This window comes from Metopolophium dirhodum, chromosome 1 (assembly GCF_019925205.1).
Source record: "Metopolophium dirhodum isolate CAU chromosome 1, ASM1992520v1, whole genome shotgun sequence".
Lineage (NCBI taxonomy): Eukaryota > Metazoa > Arthropoda > Insecta > Hemiptera > Aphididae > Metopolophium > Metopolophium dirhodum.
The window spans coordinates 50,401,215-50,420,975 of record NC_083560.1 but is presented as its reverse complement, the minus strand read 5'-3'; the positions used below and the strand labels follow the sequence as shown (position 1 = coordinate 50,420,975).

Genomic DNA, 19,761 nt, shown 5'->3' with positions numbered 1-19,761 from the left:
TAAATAATGTTGATAAACACACAACATAACCAAATACATCAAGTATTCATTTTCTGAGTTTATGTGTAATGTATGTATCGACGTCAGTTGGAACGTAACATTTATAATACCTATGTATTTTATAATGATAATATTTATATTGATGACTACAATTATTGACACATTTGACAGAGCTGTAAGCACAATGTAATTATAAAATCACGATGTCGTCTTCTCTAAATTTTGTGTATAAAATAATAAAATAATTTAATGATAATTGGTAATGATTATTGTCACCAGCGCAGTAGATAACACAAATTCCATATGACGGTGTCTAGGTGGATTGATCAATCCACCTTGGACGGTGTACTGTAAATATTATCTGCACGAGTGCAATAATACGACACCACTTTACCACGACCATAAATACGGTTGAGTGGCACCCAAAACACCCCCTCCCTTACTACGCCACTGTAACTCGTTGAAATATACCTATTACCTATTACCTATTTCCATCTCAGAAATTTTGATTTTAGAACAGTCTATACGCGAAATAAAATCATGAAATCAATTTCTATATCGGTCTGCGTTAAAAATTTAAACTAAACTGCTGCGAACAAATACGGTCAAGTTCCCAACCATAGCCCAGATTATTATCGTACGGTACTACGGTTAGTGCCACGGATTAATATACTGGATACCCAACGATGCATCTTATCAATGCTGTTATTTTGGGTCCGGCCGCTTCTCACTGTTTGGCATGACAACTAGCCGCTTTATAGGATTGTTCTGTGTTAACCGGGATAATAACGAACTATTGTGTTATTTAGTTCCTTATTAACTTATACTAGTCTTTAATCTATGTGCCGCACCGTGAGAAGGTCAGTGCTTCACGTTCACATATCACAGGTTCGTTGCGTATCCAGTATATTATAATCCGTGGTTAGTGCACTCGTGTCTCGTATTTCGTATATATTGTAATCGAAGACGAGCACAATACCAAAATACCATAGTCGTATTTATAAATAATAATATTACCCATATTATTATTCAATAACGAACATTGTGTTATTGTGTAATAACTTGAATCGGTCGCCTGGAGGGAGGTGCTTAATACAAACTTGTACCGGCGCGCGGCAAGGCAAATGACGACGACGAATCAAACGCGACACAGCATTTCCCCTCCACCTATGCCGCCGACCACCGACGAAAGACTGCCCGACTCGCCACGACTCGCGTAGTCGTCGTAACGTATTATTTTGTATTCTCGCCATTTCGTCAGACGCCAATTGCAGATGTCCGTTGCTTTATTTACAGATATACATTCAAACGGTTACTATTGCAGTTAGTAGTACTTGCCAAGTACTACTTGGTGGTTACTAGTTGCCGTCTAGACCGAATATTTATTACCGATTGGTGTTTACTGATTGTCTGACCGGAGATTTCGTAGTTTTTGGTAAGTATTTACACTAGTTTACCTACGCTTAAATGGGTTTGATAGATTAAAATGCGGAATGCTCATGTGGCTTAAACATCGGTATATTAAAGTTACCCAATTAAAATTATAAATTAATAGGTGGGTAGGTAGGTATATCGTCTTAAATAATATTTAAAAAATAAGTTTTCCTAATTTAATTTTTTGATTAAATAATTAGGTATACCTAATGAATAATAATAACATAATATTATATATCATTATTATTAGAAGTATTTAACAACCTTGTCTTTCAATTTCTACAATGACTAAATTATGATGTGTACCGGGCGGGAATGTTTAATACTGTGCAATAGATTTTGTTACACGTTTTCCAATATAATTGTAATAGAAATTAGGAAATACAACTCGTCAATACAATGCTTTTAGTTTTATGAACATTTTCGTATTGTTGCGATCCTACCAGTATTTTAAGGGAGTTTTTCTTTCATTTTTATCTTAAATTGTAAAGTTCTAAACAGTTATCAGTCACACTTCTGGGTTTCACGTTTTGTGTGATTATTAATTAATATATTATTATGTATAGATTTTGTTTCAAACTGTGAATAATCTCGATTTTGCAATCGTGATAAAACTATTAAACGTCCCCACACACTGCAGTGGTAGCGGTTACAAAATGAGTTCTGACACAATTTTACCGCCACCACCGCATGCACCTTAAGAGGTATAAATGTATAATTTGATCATAGGTTAGTACGGTGCATGAACTAAGGTAATTTATAGATAGTTTATAGATATGTTCATGGTATGGTGTAAACATAATTTGTACATAATAATGTAAGATGCTATTTATAAATACACAAACACAAGTGTTAACATTGTGAAAGTACACGATTTAATAACAATACAAAATATGATAACTGGGCGGGTATTTACACTGTTTACAAATTCCCCGAAAAAATATTACGTAATAATAATAGCCGGTATCCGTACGACTGGTAATAGCACAGAATAAGACAATAGCACACACCCTACACACGAAAGTAACAACTATACCTACATAATATCGCGTTATCTACTATCATAGTATCATCGTGTTGTAATTAATATTATTACAATATAATAATATTGTTAATTGCTGTTTTATCTAATCACTGGCTATTCAGTGGTTGGTATGCTTCAAGCCTTGTCCCTTGAACATAGAAGTATAGAACATGGGTCTTCGACATTCTATAAGGAGCTAGTGCTATTCTTTCATAATATAATAAATTCCCGTAAATTGATATGCTCCTCCTTATTCGTGATTTGAACGAATTGGTCGTTTCTTGATATTTACGAACAAAACAACACTATTTGTACTATTATTTGTGATTCGTTATTCGCAATGATACCTATATCTATAATATATACGATATACCTATATTCTTATATAAGCTCTCTACCTATATCTATTTGTTGGGATTGACAGATATTCGTTAGGGTGTACAAGGATGTGCAATAATCGTTTAAAGTAAAGTTAAAAGCTACTCTTCTTTTTATGTAGATATTACTGATGGATTAGAGCTCGGAATTGAATGCACTTAAAAAGTACTAAACATGCATGTACTTAATTGTTTTTTTACTTACAATTTTCTCAATTGGTACATATATATATATAGGTACCTGGTATTTTATTAAAAATTTTTTATATTTTGTACTAAATTTTTATCAATAAAAACTGAAATTCTATGTTAATTTTAAAAACAAGACAAAATAATACCTACCTAGTGAAAACTCTCAAAGTAAATAAACATACAGTATTTATTTATTTATTTTTTTAATTTTTAAATAATTGTATATCTTGATTATAAACAAATTATTATTAATCATAAATTATAAAGTGAAATATGCAAAAATAGGTATACACCCGGTATGCACTGTACACTTTTAATATTTTTTTTGTAGTGTCGGTAAATTAATTTTGTGCTTAGCAATAAATCTAATGACCCTCCCCCCCCCCCCCCCCCAAAAAAAAAAAAAAAACCATGCAAACGCTACTACTTCCAAGTTCTACTGATGATGATCAATGTCGAGTATTTTAAAACGTCATAGGTACCTATATTAATATTTGTTATCCAAGAAAATTATAATTTAACTATGGTGTCGTGTATTACAATAATGGAAACAGCCATCATTCATCTTTTAGTCGGTGGTCTAGTAATGAATAATATCTGTGGCTCTTCAGCTTAAATTCCATATTTAGGTACCTAGTTCTGACATGTCTCTGTATACATTAGATCACTTATGCTTGTGTGTTCGTTGTCAGATCAACTATGAACTCAGAATGATTCAGAACCACATCCTCGACCACATCAATAGTTTTACAAACACATACCAAAAATCCATGGCTAGTGGCGGCACCACATATTTTTTTTATTGAGGGGGGATATGGAGGCAAATTTTTTTCTGGTGGGGCATCTATGTATCGCTACTTGATCACCCACTAATTTGCTTATATCATATATTCAGAAAGTATTGCTAAAAATGTTTTGGGTATAATATGCTATAATTCCAAATAATCAAAAAAAAATAATTAAATAATTAATTAATAAAATGTCTTTATTTACTTACATATTTTAACATAATAATGGAATCCAAAGTAGGTATACGGTATAACCTAAAGTACCTACTTATAATATGTTTTATATAAACTTGTAATAAGGTTATATGACTTATGACATACAAATGTGGTATAATATGTACATTCATATTTTATGTTCATTGCAATTAAACAAATAAAGAGAGAGATTTATCTAAATAGCAACATATTGCCAATATGATATTGTTATTACCTATTAAAATAAAAATCAATAAATGCAATTTATTATGTTAGCATTATTTATTTTATTTTATTATTATGATTATATCTAAATATCAACATACCATTAGTTATTAGTTAAAAATAAGATTATTATGACGTACGTTAAAATAGCCCCGAACCCAATAACAAACAACAAATTATACATAAAAATAATCTAATTAGCGATAACAGAACAAATCAATAAAATTCATTTTCAGATTAGAAGAAAATGTTCAACATTAAATTATTCGGGGGGGGGGGCAAAGGAGGGGCAAAATCAAATGTTGGGGGCACACTTGCCCACCCTGGCACCAGTGTAGCGCTGCCCCTGTCCATGGCCCTCGAGAACTGTAATTTTGTTGAGTTGAATTGTCATCAATTTTGACAGTATCATTCCATATAATATCTTAATCTATGTTTAGAATTATATCTCTATTCCTTAATATTATATTTACGGTTGACCTTAAATAGTGACTAGCATTACAAATTAGATTGGACGTATCATTACAGTATTTTCTTCCGCTCTTTACTTCGCCTTTATCGTAGTTCTCTACTTCTTATTGGCTGTTAATCAAATACATACATATATAACAAAGAACAAAATCAACCAATGAGATGTGGGGAACTACAATATAGGCCGGAGGTGAAGGAGATGTGTATCTACTGTGCAAAACTAGTACAACTGTGATGATACCTGTCTAATTTGTTATGGTGACTAGTACCTTTGATCTGGAGCACTCATTTCTTTTTACGTTTATCAAACATTTCAACTGCTTCATCACTTCAAAGATTATTCCAGTCTACAATCTTGTGAATTGTTTTTGCTGTATATTTTTTGGCCGTTGAAATTTGCTTGGAAATTTGTAACTGGTATTTAATACACTCAGTACCAATAATGGGCCACTGGTACATAGTTTATAATAAATGACCATTATAGTCTCTTTTACAATTATTTTTTTAATGTTCTTTCAATGTGCCTCTGCATACAATGCCATATTTTAATTTGGAACAACTATCAAGTTTTGGCACCAAGGTTCTCTCCCGAAGAAAGTTAACACATGTTAATGTGTCTAATGTTCATTGGATATTCTATGGTTGTACAAATAGTGTATTGATTTATTTGTTATACCTATGTGAAAATAAAAACTTTGTATATAAAGTACCTAATACTCACAATGCAAATTAATATATCTAAAAGCAAGTTATTGTTGTCTGTCTTTGTGGATATTTACTAGTTATCATAATTACTAATATAGTATTATTGTAAGACCGCTAATTTTGTTTTTATTTTATAATATAATAACACAAGGTGTAGGTACTTTGCTGTAATAAAATGAAATTAAATAAAAATATAATCTATTAGAATATGACAGGTATGTCATTTTTCTGGTAAGTAATAATTTAACTATAGGTAGCATACTATTCAAGTACCATTATAATTGACGACTACTCTGGTTGTCCCTATATAAATATTTTTATATAACTTTATAATATGTAATAGGCATCTGGTATACCTACTGTAAATTCTGGGACAGACTAAAATAGGCCATGAATACGCAAGATCGGTAGTTGTAAGACATATACCTATTTTTATTTATTAATTTAAAATTAAATTGGATGATAGTTTAGGCCGATTATTAAACTTTATTAAATATAGGAAATCATAATTAAACTTCACTTTACTTCCATTAATGCTAATTAAATATTGATTATTAATATTAAAATGTATGGTCCATATAAAACAATTTTTATTTAGTATTTACTCATACATTGGTACCTAGTCCATAAGTATCAAAATAAAATATCCTATTTTGGCTCAGTAATTTAATTGTATAGGTACCTATCTTTAATTTAATATGCTTTTTTCATTCAACATTTACCCAGATAGAATAGATTCTAGATTAAATATAATAATTCAGTTACATTTTAATAATATAAATATATAACTAATATAATTTTTTTTAAACAATAACCAATTTGGAACCTGGTAATCACCACGGTTGGTTTCAGTCACATATGTGTCAGTGCTGCGCCGTCGCTAGCTCCTGATTGGGTGACTACCCTGGTTTTTAACGACAAATTCTCGCCCTACATAATAAACACGTATTCCTCAACCAATCGTAACCTACCACACACGTCACACACCCATTAGGTAAGGCGGGCTATGTTGTAGATAATCATTTAAAACAAAAAAAAAACATCCTAATTCACTGACATACTTACATAATTCATAATTAAGGGACAGTCATATATTATAATCTGGTGATAGGACGTTAAATATAACCATTGATATAACTATATTAGAAACTGTTATATGATACAGAATGTTGAATGCAGTATAAAATATATACATATAACAATATAATATATTATTATGTATCTATTGAATATCTAATATAAGTTAGTATTTTATAAATAGCTAGCTAACCAGTCTACTTATAATAAAGCTTTGCCTGTCTTAAATTTTATCATAATAAACTCTATTCCAAAAAAACACATTGAAAACAATAAAAAGTAATCTTTTGTAATTTTGAAAAAAAATGTGGTATTAATTCAGAGCGAATAAGTACACAGGCAACTAGTATCTTATTAAAACGCTTAGGGACGACCCATAACATAATTAGGTACATTAATGAAAAAAACTAGTATTATAAAATGTTTCAATATTTAGTGTTAGCTGCTGATCCATTTTATTTTATGTATTATTTTTATTATGTAGCTGTGTTAAATTAATTATTATTTGTAAATTGTTGACACAAGCGCGCCCCAAGACCACCAATATTAGTGTCCTTGCAGAGGTTGACTCTACCAGTAAATGTATAATTAAAATGTGTAATGAATAATTAACACCTGCCTTTTGTACTAAACAACACTATTTTGTTTATAATGTTATATAGTTTACTGTGTAGTACCTGTATAAGGTACACAGTTTATTGAACAACTTAAGCAGTTTTTTGTAACCTTTTTTATTAGTTGCCTTTAAGTAAATAATTACAATTATATTTATTAATTTAAGTTAATTTTTTTAGACTCACTTTAACATATTTGATTAATTGCAAATGTAAACTATTCTCCCATAATGTTTTATAAAATATTACAATTATGTTTACCTAACGAATCCCAGAACAAAATTCTGTTTAAAAAAAGTCTGGTAAATAAGTCTAATGGAATAAAAGTCCTGAATTTAATTACTATTTTTGTATGTAGGTGACTATTAAGTTAGGTCACCCAGGCTCCGCCACTTTAAATTTTGGGCCCCTGTATTTAATACAGTTCTTATAAGGTGATTTTTTTAAATACAATTATAACATTTTTATTTAGGTACTAATAAAATAACTATTATTATTATACATCTTATGTATACATTTTTTTTGGCTGAAAAAAATTATTTAAATAGGAATACCTAATATGCAAAATTGAAATATACATTTCAGACTAGTTTTTATATTTAGAATTAAAAATTGTCATTATATAGTTTAAAATAAATTAAACAACCATTATATTTTATAGGGAAAGAAGAAATGAATGAAACAACTGGAATGGATTCATCTGGTAAGAACTTTAATTTTTATTTAAAAAAAATTTGCTCTAGTTTATCATTTTAATATAGTATAGGTACCTGTTATCTTTGTATACATTTGAAAAAATAATATTACATTTTTAATCAAATGCTAATAGTGTTCCATTCTTCTCTTAAATTATGATAATTTTCTATATTTCATTTAGTTTGAGAATAAAAAATTAAATTTAATTAAGTGCCTATATGATAAATCTGTAATATTAAATATTATGTCTTAAATTGTAGACATTTTACTTTATTAATTGCATTTTTTCAGATGAAATTGATATTCTAATGGAGGAAGAATCGCCTCTAGACGTAGAAGACTCTATACAAGAAGACAATAACTGTTCGGTAATTTCTTTATTTTTGATTTATATAGCTACAAGTAATTATTGGGTAATTTAGAAATTTGTTGTTTTTTTAAATGTTAAGTATTCGTTTTTTTTAATTGCTAAACATAGGTAATGCTTTATATACCTAATATTTGAAGCATTTATATTATGCTTAAATTGTTTGTTCGGTATTACATGTATGTGTACATCAAAAGGATTATTTTCTAATTTAATAATTTTAGAATGAATCAAAGATACATTTCTATTTCTAAAAAAACTTACTTTTTAATGAAATATTCACCGTTCTTTATGTTTTTTTTTTTTATATATATAATTTATTAGTTACACAGTCTGGATAATGAAGAAAGAGAGAAAAGATATAAGAATTTACTTAAACTTTTAGAAAATAGTACTAAATTATCTAATGCATTTGAAACCAGATTAAAAAATTGTAAACTTCAAATTATTAAGTAAGTTATTTGTTTAAGTTAAGCAACTATTATTATTCTTTGACTATACTTTGTTCAAAATAATAAACGCATATGGCGGCCTACTTTTGCGCATGGTTGTAGCAAGTCTACACGGCAGGTATCTAGATTCTGGAGTTACTTGACTGCCGATGACAATAACTGGTCACAGCTGTACGAGTTTCTTATTTTGAACAGAGTATAAACATTATTGAGTCCATTTTCTTTTTTATTAAAATGTATTATAGCTAAATGAGTGTACGGAGTAACGAGTATAACACCCGTTTCTACGTCCATAGTGTATGATCTAAGTAAAAATGGCTTAATAACAATTAATCATATCAAAACTTTCTTATTCATAAGTGATTTTCTAAAAAAAAAAAATTCCAAGAAAAATATATTTTAATTTATAGGCTAATTGGCCATTGACTAATATTCTCATCATAGGAGACTAACTGTCTTATGTTACATGGTCATCCTGTTTAATTTGTAACAATATGGGACACTTTGGATCACTTTTTAATTGAAATTTTCTTTAATAAAATTTACATAATATATTCATTGTATTGAAATATAAATTTTTATTATTGTATAAAAAATAATTCATTATTATAAATATGTTTACATCACGTAGAAAAGAACTAGAACAATCTAATAAAGTTGATGGAAATGTACCGATTAAAGTTGAAGTTGAATCAAACACAGCTTCAAATAATCAACCAATCGAAGTAAGTTGTGTTTTTAAATATGAATGCATATTGATTTATTGTATGTTTTGTAGTTAGAAATTGGAAAACTTTGACATGTCTAAGAACCATAACTCAAAATTGTAATATTTTTAATCATTAATTTATTTGTCCATTTATTCTATTTTAAAAATAAATTGCAGACATTAGTTATATGGTCTAAACATTTACAAATAGTTTCTTTGAAATATTGTTTAGATGATTGAGTAATATGTGTAGTTAGTGGAGTCATCAGTCTTGTAAGGAATGACCAACAATTTTACCTACACCTATCTTTATTTTTACTACCTCTAGAAAACTGGTTGAAATTTATTTTATGATTTTTACTTGACAAAAATTATATAACTGCATAGTTCAAGATTTTAAAATATCACAAATTGGGTAACCTTATAAATAACATATTAAAACTGAATTTTTTTTCAAATGCAAGCCCTGATTAAATTATTATTTAGCGTTTTTGAAAAATAGCTGCTTCCATTTTCATTTGTTAGTTTTGACTTTCGCATAGCTATGTGTACAATTGGTAAATTTAGTATAGTGTAGGAGTATATTAACAAATGCTGAATAATCACTTTCCCGCTTGTTTCTGTTATGACAAAAATATAAATCTTTGCCCTGTCTTATATTTTTGTTATTACAGTAAAACTCGCTTAAGACGCTCTTTAAGGGACCAGCTCTCTAAAACGTCTTATGCGGGAAAGCGTCTTATGCGGGAATGAAACAAAGTGATGTGGTTGAAATATCGAGTTTATTTTTTTATTATTAAACATAATTTAATGAGAAATACACTTAAAAATTAATTATAATTACGATATACATACATACTTATATTTTTGTGCTACTGAATTTAATTTAAAAAAATATTATTATTACATACATATTTTATTATTGTTTATTAAAAAAATGATCTATTTTTGATTGTTTAAGGTTCTGACAATGTGTTTCAGCAAGAAAGTTTTCAATTTTATTAAGACAACCTAACATTTCTTCGGAATTTTCAACACAGAATAATACTTTCCGAATTTCCGATAAATGTTGCAAACCAGTAGTTATTGTAGGAGTAGATACTGGAAAGTCTTGATCTTCTTCTTCTTGATCGTCGTCTTCTTTCTCATTGTCCACTAAGTTCGTATCAGCGATTATTTCATCTAAAGTCCGAGTGCTACTGGTTACGAGTTCATCATCTACTGTTGCATAATCAGCAAAGCCACTAGCCATAACGAAATTACGGTTATACACATGCGAACGAACAGCACTTACTAAATCTCATAAGACGATGAAATACAGTAAAACTGTTATAATAAGTAATGATAAAATAGGTATAGCGATAAAATAAAACGATAAGAACACGTATAATACTAAAAATTCTATTTTTATTTTCACAAAACTACTAAAATTTATCGTAATCTGCTGAAAAAAAGAGCGTTTTACCCGATTAGACAGAGAAAAACTGAGCGTCTTAACAGGTGATTTTTACATTGACTAGTATAGGAAATGTCTAGGGACCGACTAAAAACAGCGTCTTATGCGGGAAAGCGTCTTAAGCGAGAGCGTCTTAAGCGAGTTTTACTGTATATAGTATCTGCTTGGCTATAAATTGTAAGATTGTTAGTCCTTAATTAATAATTTTTACTCTTATCTAGAATGAAGAATACGAAGAATGTTATTTAAAGTTATTTAAACAACCAATACTATTTAATGGAACACTTAAAAATTACCAGAAAGAAGGTCTTTTATGGATAAGAGTATGTATTTTAATTTATATACTAGTTTAGTTTTTGATTTGAATAAAATAAGTAATGAATTATATCATTGAAACTAGAGTTGAAAACATTCTAATATATTGATTTTTTAAAATTTAAAATTTTTATATTTTATGCCAGTATTAATTTTATACAAATAAGGAATATGCTTTCCTCGAAATTATTATAATATATATATGTATAATTTGGATATTCTAATTTAGACGTTGTTTGAAAATGGTTTAAATGGTATCTTAGCTGATGATATGGGGCTTGGTAAAACTATACAAACTATAGCTTTCTACTGTTTTCTTTTGGAAATGGGAATAAGTGGACCATTACTTGTAATTGCTCCTCTGTCTACAATTCCCAATTGGTTATCTGAATTCTCTAAATTTTCTCCTCAAGTAAATATTTTAATAGAATTTTAACTAATCAATTTAATGATAGATACTTATATCTGATTATTATTGTCTTAGCTGAAGACTTTGTTATACCATGGTAAAGATATTCAACGCTATAAAATTAGATCAAAATTTAATACAGATTATAAAGTGGGAAATTTAAACTGTAAATCTATTGTGATTACAACTTATGAAATTTTGCGTATGGACATAAAATTCTTAAAGAGTTATGATTGGAAGTATATTACGATTGATGAAGGTCATAAGCTGAAAAACTCTCTAACCTTAACAAACAGGTATGCCAAATATATTTTGTTATGATAATTAATGATTAAATCAACATTTAATACCAAAATAAATATGCAGATGCCTACGAGAATTTGCTTGTGCAAATAAACTTATACTTACTGGGACACCAATTCAGAATAATATGAATGAACTATGGACTTTATTAAATATACTGATGCCACAATTATTTAATGATATAAAAGATTTTAGCTCGTGGTTTGTGATTAATGACTTTCATGGTACGAATGACCGGATTATTAATATAGCTACAAAAGATGAAATATTAGATATCATAGTAAAAGTAAATCAAATTTATTTTATTTATTTTTGAACTTTTATATTATACAATACACACATAATATACCTATTAAATAAATTCCACATTCCTAATACAGTTTTTGCTATTTTAAATGATTAAAAAAAAAACACATCAAACTTAACTAAGTTAAGTTAACATTGTCCAATGTCCAATTTCCTCATTATTATTTAGATATTTAAATTGTATAGCTAGTTCACGGTTATTTACTAAGGTTGGAGCATGGCACGTTATCACACGTTGAAGCAGCGTGACAAGTGAACTAAAAGTGCTACTAGTAGCTTACAAAATGTAATATTGTCATCAACGAGTTAAAATATATGTTTTATATTAAAATTGTTTGTACTTCTTTGGTAATACCTAATAACTTAAATAAAATAGTAATTTTGTTTATTGTAACATCAATAGATTTTGTATTAGTTATTATTATGTTATATAAATAGTGAAACCTTGATAACTCAAATCGGTCGGATATCAAAAATTTGAGTTATAGAAAAATTGTGTTTACTTATTGTAATGCAGGGACGAAGATATTCCTTAGAGTTATCAAAAATTTAGAGGTTCGAGTTATCGAAGTTTCACTGTATATAAGTAATATGTAGATTTTCTCTTTTGTAAATACTTTATTATAGTTATAGAAAATTAAAAGTGATTTTAAACTATAAAAAATATGATTCCTTATCAAAATTAACTTATTTTATTACAATACAGTTGTTTATAAATATTAAATTAAAAAAAATGTATTTTGACTTATTCTTTATATATTAAAACCGGGCCATCGACTACTAGCTCTTTTAGGTCACTAGTTACATCGCTTCAACATGGCTATGTATGTGGAAAATAGTAACAAGCTCCAACATTAGTAGATAACCATAAGCTAGTTAGAACCAATAACAGAAGGTAAAATATAATAATTTATAATTCCTTATTACTTCCTTATAATTATATTTTACATATGAAAAAATAAATATGTTATCGTTTAAGTTTGACAGTAGATAAATTAACTCTAATATTTAAAACAACATTGTTATGTTATTTGTGTATCCAAAAAACACAAAGTATAACAAATAAATTCTAACCATAGAGATTCTATATTATCCTTATGTTTATAGATACTAAAACCTTTTATTTTGAGAAGGCAAAAAACAGAAACTGATCTAAACCTACCACCAAAGAAAGAAATTGTTATATATGCTCCAATCACAGATCTGCAACACAAATTGTACAAGGCTACATTGACCAAGGAAATGAATACATTGTTAAATAAAGAACCGGTAATTTTTTTTTTGTTATGTACCAAAAAATATTACACATTTGTTTCAAAAGATCAAATTAATTTATAAAATAATTTATATTGCAAGTTAAACTATGAACAACAATATTATTGTAAGCCAAATGGTTATATATGCTATTTTTTTTATAAAATATCCCTTATAATTTTGACGAAAAATAAAATTATTTGGTATTTGTGAATTAAATGTAAATAGAGTTATATCTAACAATAAAATTTTTCATCATATGCTATATTTTTAAAGTTGAGGTTATTGAGTTTATTTTTAGGTAATTCAGAGTGAGTTTGGAGTAAGGCCTAAAAGGAAATGTGTACAATCTATTCAAAGGTATACTGAGAATAGTGTTATAAGAAAAACTGAACCAAAATCAAAGTAAGTATTAAGTATATTTAAATTTTAAACAAAGTAATAAACTATTAAAATATGGTTCTACTGAATTTTTATGAAAATAGTTATTCCACAACTCATTTTTTCCTTATCATTTACTGGTTCTTTTTTCAATTATTTCTGTAAAAATTATGTAGTAAGAGTTATAAATATAATATAATCCTTATCAAGTTAAATTTTCTTACAACAAAGTTAAAATTATGAAAAAAATTGCATAATGATTTTAATGCCTCAATAAAATAGTTTCATTTTATATTACAAAAATAACACTTGTCAAATATTCACCTAACATAACATAATATATTAATTTAATTATTATTTATTATACAATATAAAAATTAATGATATAATTTATGAATTTTAGAGTTGAGCCAAAAGATAAGGCTGTCTCATTAGTTTTACTAAATCCATTTATTCAATTAAAGAAAATATCTAATCATCCATACCTTGTTCATATGCCTTTAATTCCGGGGAAAAAAAGCATACTTGTTGATGAAAACATTATTAAAGCTAGTGGAAAATTTCTAATATTGGATGCGATGTTATCAAAATTAAAATTGCTTGGACATAAGGTAATGTGTAATTATAAATTATAGTTGATGATTATATTAATTATGAATCTTTGATTTTTACTTAAACATTAAAACATTTCCTCTTAAATAAAATGTTAAGTAAAAATCAAGTTGCAGTCTTACCACACAATTTGACTTTTATTAATATTTTATATATTTATTTTTCTTATTCATACTATAGTTATCAAGAATACTTTAATAGTTCTATTGTATTGTAATAGTGATATAGTATATTGTGTGGAAAGGGCAGGTATGAAGTGAGTTATTGTAGTGGAGAGCAATGCTTTCGTCGACAATTTGCTAGGGTTGACAGTTTTTTTTGGCCTACCGTTTATTTTATTATTCTGGTTTTCGCTTAAATACCGCTGAAATGGTATACCATAAACCGTTTATACCGGTACAAAATCTAATACCGCAATACTGGTTTCCGATTTCAATACTGTCAACCCTACAATTTGCCCAAGAATGACATTACCTTCTCACACGAGCCACACAGTATTCTATTTTTTGTCACACATCTGCCGCTTCTGAAAATATCTATTCATATTATGGTAATACATAATGTGAAACTGTTTTATGTTGAACAGCACAGAAATTGGATATATAAAACAATTACTGTCGGGTAGATGAAATAAAGGTTATTTTCCAATGTTGTAGCCAAAATCAAACATAAACTTATAGTGCAGGCATAACAAAAAACTGATTTTTAAAATGTAGATATTAGTCACTTTTTTATGTCATACTTTATGTCTGAAATTTATCTATCTGAATTCAGCATAAATTTAACATTCAACATACCAACAATTAAGAACTAATAATGTAATGTGTGATTGATTTATAGGTATTGCTGTTTTCTACAATGACGCAATTATTAGATCTAATCGAAGAGTTTTTGATTTTTCGTTCCTATGAATACACTAGATTAGATGGTACAATGGAAATTGCTAATAGAGTGGAAGCAATTACTACATTCACCAATGATCCCGATTGTTTTTTGATGTTAATATCAACGCGTGCTGGTGGACTTGGTTTGAATTTGACTGCAGCAGATACTGTTATCATATTTGACAGTGACTGGGTATAGTTAATTTCTAAAAACATGTGATTGCATAAATAGTAATGTAAAATGTACTGTTGTATTTTAACTACTTTCTGATTAAGATCTTCCTTAAAACTTATTCATTAGTTAATTTCAGTTAACAAAATATTCTATTATTTTTTAACTTGATCAAACATTAGTCCCAACATTTTGTCCATCAATTATTTAAATCTTTCTGATCCAACATAAATACAATTTTCTTTGGTGGATGATCAGTGGCAAATCGTCGATATTTTGATAGGGGGGGGGGGGACATATAAATTGTATAATTTTAATTTTAATATTAATAATACATACATACATTTGCATACTATTATTTTTAAACAATAATGATTATAATAACTAATAATTTATAGTTGGTAGTATTATTCTTATAAAATTAATTTTTCATTTATATGATACTCGTAGTTATATAAAAAAAAAATTGACAGGGGGGCACGTGTCCCTGTACCCCTCTCCTGAATCCACCTCTGGGATGATCATAAATATTTTATACATTTTGTTGTCTTTATTTTCTATTTATAATACATTTTTTCTTTACACTATGTTATAATAGAGTAGCAAATATTATTAGTAGAAAATATGTTATTCTTATATATTTGTGTTATGTATCAGAACCCACAATGTGATTTACAAGCCCAAGATCGGTGTCATAGAATTGGCCAAGTAAAACCGGTTGTTGTTTACCGTTTATGTACTAAAAGCACGGTTGATGAAAATATATTAGCACACGCTGCCGCTAAGAGAAAACTAGAAAAAATTGTCATTGGGAACGGTAAATTTGTAATAGAAAATTAACTACCTATTTTATAAGTGGGTCATAATATAATTTAATTTAAACAATTTTTTGCCGTATGTTCTAATTATAATTTTTCAATTATCATAATTTAATCTGCACCTTAACACCTTAACTGATTACAAATTTAATTAATGCACTTTTAATATAACTTAAATTGTAGGTACATTTAATAGAAGCACAAAAATTAACTTATCCAATATAAAGGATCTGATGAATTTGTTAGAATCGTCTGATTATGATAAACAAATACAGTCTAATGGATTTAGTAAGTAGTTTAATCAGTGGTTGGCCAACTTTTTTCTAATAATAGTTAAAATGTTTGTAGTATTGTCGGATGAAGAATTGGACTCACTTTTAGACCGTTCTGATATGGTTAATTCAATACCAAAGGCAAATCCTTCTCAGTCTGCCAAACATTTTGAAGTATTGACCAAATGTTAGATTATTTTGTTTTTCTCAAAGCAGAACATAGTTGTTTATTTTGATAAATGTATATATATAAGAGATATAAGATTTCATGTTTTATAAAGGAAAATTAGTTATTTTAATTTTATTTTTCAAATTTTTTGTACGTATTGAAATTATTCATTAAAATATTTAAAGTTTACTATTATACATTTCATTTTTTTTTTCATATTTCATATTAATATTAAATTGTATTGAGTTATTTCTTTTTTTTATGACAATGCACAAATTTATTATACAATACAATAAAAATGTCTTTTTCAATTAGAATTTTACAATTCTTTATTTACTGTTTATTTTATAATGCGAATTTTATATTAATAATTGATAAAGTATTGATATATTATATAAGTTAGATTGAAATGCTCTGAATTTTTAAATTTTTTATATTACCTAGAGCACTCAGATAAAGATGAAAATATCATGTTCAAAAATTTATTTTTTAATTTTACTTGGTATTATCAACATAGTCATGAGGCAATAACATATCTTAAATCCTTTTTACCATTTCTATAGCTTTGAGTAATGATTCATGAGTTTCACATTAAAAAAAAGTTTTTAAAGGTAAAGTAGCTTATTATAATACACACGTGATATCAACTTAGTGATATATCTGTATAAAAGTATCAACTATTAAAATATATTCTATTATTTAAAAAAAAAAAAAGGAAAAACAGCTATTTGATTTAAATCAGACTAGAAAATCTAGAGTTAATACTTAATAGTATAATCCATAAGATATAAAGAAAAAATATTCTAATACAACTTGAAATTTTGATTAATTTCTATTATTGAAAGTAATAAATATCCACTATTTTAATTGCTAAAATAATAGAGATTAACAAATATATCATTTTTGTATTTAAATTATGAATTTATTTAGTGCCTACTAGGAAAGATTATAAAGTAATATTTTTTCACACTTATAATGTTTATATACATAATAGTTTTACTCAATAAGTTAAATTAGTATAAGTAATTTGAATATTTACTAAACTGTGTACTTAAAAAATATTATCAAATAAGCTCGACTTATGTAACAAATAATATATCCTAATAAAAATGTATGTTAAAAAAAAAATGCTCATTAAGTTATAATATTCTTTTAAAGAAGTAATATGTTTGAAGAACATTTACCAGTCTAGTCAAAATTAGAAATAAACAAATAAACAGATGAAAAATATAAAACTGTACACTGGCTAATCATAAATACTTACTAATTTGAGCAGAAAAACTTAAAAAAAACTGTTTTTATGTTTTATATTTTTTGGTTATAGAATAATCTACTTACGTCAAACCTTGTCTTAAATTTTCAAGCCTTATCTATACAATTTGATAATATACATTTTTAACTACAAAATAGTTCATAAACTTTCAATTGGATAAGTTATGTCAAAATTTGAACATCAAAATCTTATAAAATAAAGCATCTTGTATATTTATTTTTAATATTTTTAAGCTGATATTGTAATAACGTGCCCCACAGCATTTGGCTAATGATAATATTTTGTGAAAATAAAATTGTATTGACAATTTATTATGGAAAAAAAAAACTAGAAAAATTGAAACTGATAATTTTCGTAAACAGCTAAAAATGTTCAACCTTTTTACCCAACAAATAAAGTTAATTAATTGACATTCATAGAAAAAAAACTTTTAAAATTGGAAATTAAAAATGTCAAGTTCAAAACAAATCAAAATATTTTGAAAACTTAATCGTGTAAACAAAATGCGAATATAAACAACCAGTGAAATTGTTTATTCATTCATTTGTTTTAGAGTTACACCAAAAACTAAAATCGATTTTGGGCGAAAACATGTACGGCGATAGCGACTTTGTACCGTGGGTCCAAGTCCGCCGATCGACGACAATACCTGCCGGTGTGGCAAACGCACATACACTACCCTCTTTCGTCTCCATGGTCTGGGCCACGCCGACTAATATAACCGTGTGTAGGGATATCCGCCGATTAATTTACATCTCCACATGCTCTCTCTCTCTGTCTCCTCTCACTGTCTCTGTCACCCGTCGTCTTTTTCGTGCGTTTGCGGCCGACTAAGCCAACGGACGACACTTCTTTTCCATACACCAGTCCAAACACAATGTTGTAGGAGTAGAGCACCGCGATCGCCATCGGACGGCACGTGTAGGAGCATGGTGGTAACGTACCTTAATTTATATTATATATATTTAACATCGTCGCCGGTATCCCTACAACTTATAAGTTATATTATAATTGCCACATTGGCTGCTTATTATTATTATTGTCATATTGGCTAAGTGTTTATTATTATTACGGTGTGTGTCATTTTATTTTTTTTTATCTTTGTCCTAGTTTTATGCCTACGGCTTTTTCGGCATCAACTTTAAATAATATACTGATTTTTTTTACCCAAATAGTGTGTCATGTTCTTTTCTTATTATTATTGTTAATATTTCCTCATTTCTGGTATTGAAATATAAAAAAAATCCACGGCGCTCCGAAATTTTTGGGTCTCGGCTCGTGATTGGCGACCTGACTCGACCACATGACTCTCGGGTCATGAGCAATATGACTCGAGTTGTCACAAATTTTTAAGTTTTATTAGTTTTTTAAAAATTATTGTCAATAAAATATATTATGCTCAGTCAAAAAACTTGTAAATGTAATACAACGTTCCTCATAAGTTTTTGTTAGTGGAAATTAAAAAAAAAAGTTGAGCGTAAATCCACAATTATTTTTGATGAGCAACTGAGCGTTTGAAGTTCGACATCATATTATACTTACTCGTAAATTAAAAAATATAATTGAATTTATTGAATTTATTCAAAGATTTTCTTATTTTGTTGTTATTCAAAAACTAATAACCGTAGATACATGAAATTTAACCCAAATATTTATTATATCATCTCCTATACTTGATAACATTTTAAAAATATTTTGACTCGAAGTGTTTGCTGATATTTAAAATTTTGAATTTTTCAAGTATTTTTTCTATTTATTTCAATAAAATGTGAAAAATATTAAAAATACATCGGCCCGATTTTATTTTTAAG

General features: G+C 27.6%; 1 protein-coding gene across 1 annotated transcript; it reads left to right on the top strand.

The window, feature by feature from the left end:
- The first annotated feature begins 1,221 nt into the window (after positions 1 to 1,221).
- Positions 1,222 to 17,041, top strand: LOC132934667 (lymphocyte-specific helicase-like). The gene is made up of 16 exons (XM_061000994.1): positions 1,222 to 1,435; positions 7,764 to 7,805; positions 8,090 to 8,166; positions 8,490 to 8,617; positions 9,249 to 9,342; positions 11,004 to 11,105; positions 11,327 to 11,509; positions 11,582 to 11,802; positions 11,873 to 12,095; positions 13,223 to 13,384; positions 13,671 to 13,774; positions 14,154 to 14,361; positions 15,203 to 15,439; positions 16,076 to 16,235; positions 16,420 to 16,524; positions 16,585 to 17,041. The coding sequence occupies exons 2-16, from the start codon at positions 7,775 to 7,777 to the stop codon at positions 16,698 to 16,700; spliced, it is 2,151 nt and encodes a 716-aa protein (XP_060856977.1). The 5' UTR covers positions 1,222 to 1,435; positions 7,764 to 7,774; the 3' UTR covers positions 16,701 to 17,041.
- Positions 17,042 to 19,761: the final 2,720 nt, after the last annotated feature.

Coding starts and splice junctions, on each gene's coding strand:
- LOC132934667 (XM_061000994.1), top strand. CDS start 7,775: ATGAATGAAACAACTGGAATGGATTCATCTG. Junction 11,106..11,326: donor AAGGTCTTTTATGGATAAGA/GTATGTATTTTA, acceptor ATTCTAATTTAG/ACGTTGTTTGAAAATGGTTT. Junction 16,525..16,584: donor AATACAGTCTAATGGATTTA/GTAAGTAGTTTA, acceptor AAATGTTTGTAG/TATTGTCGGATGAAGAATTG.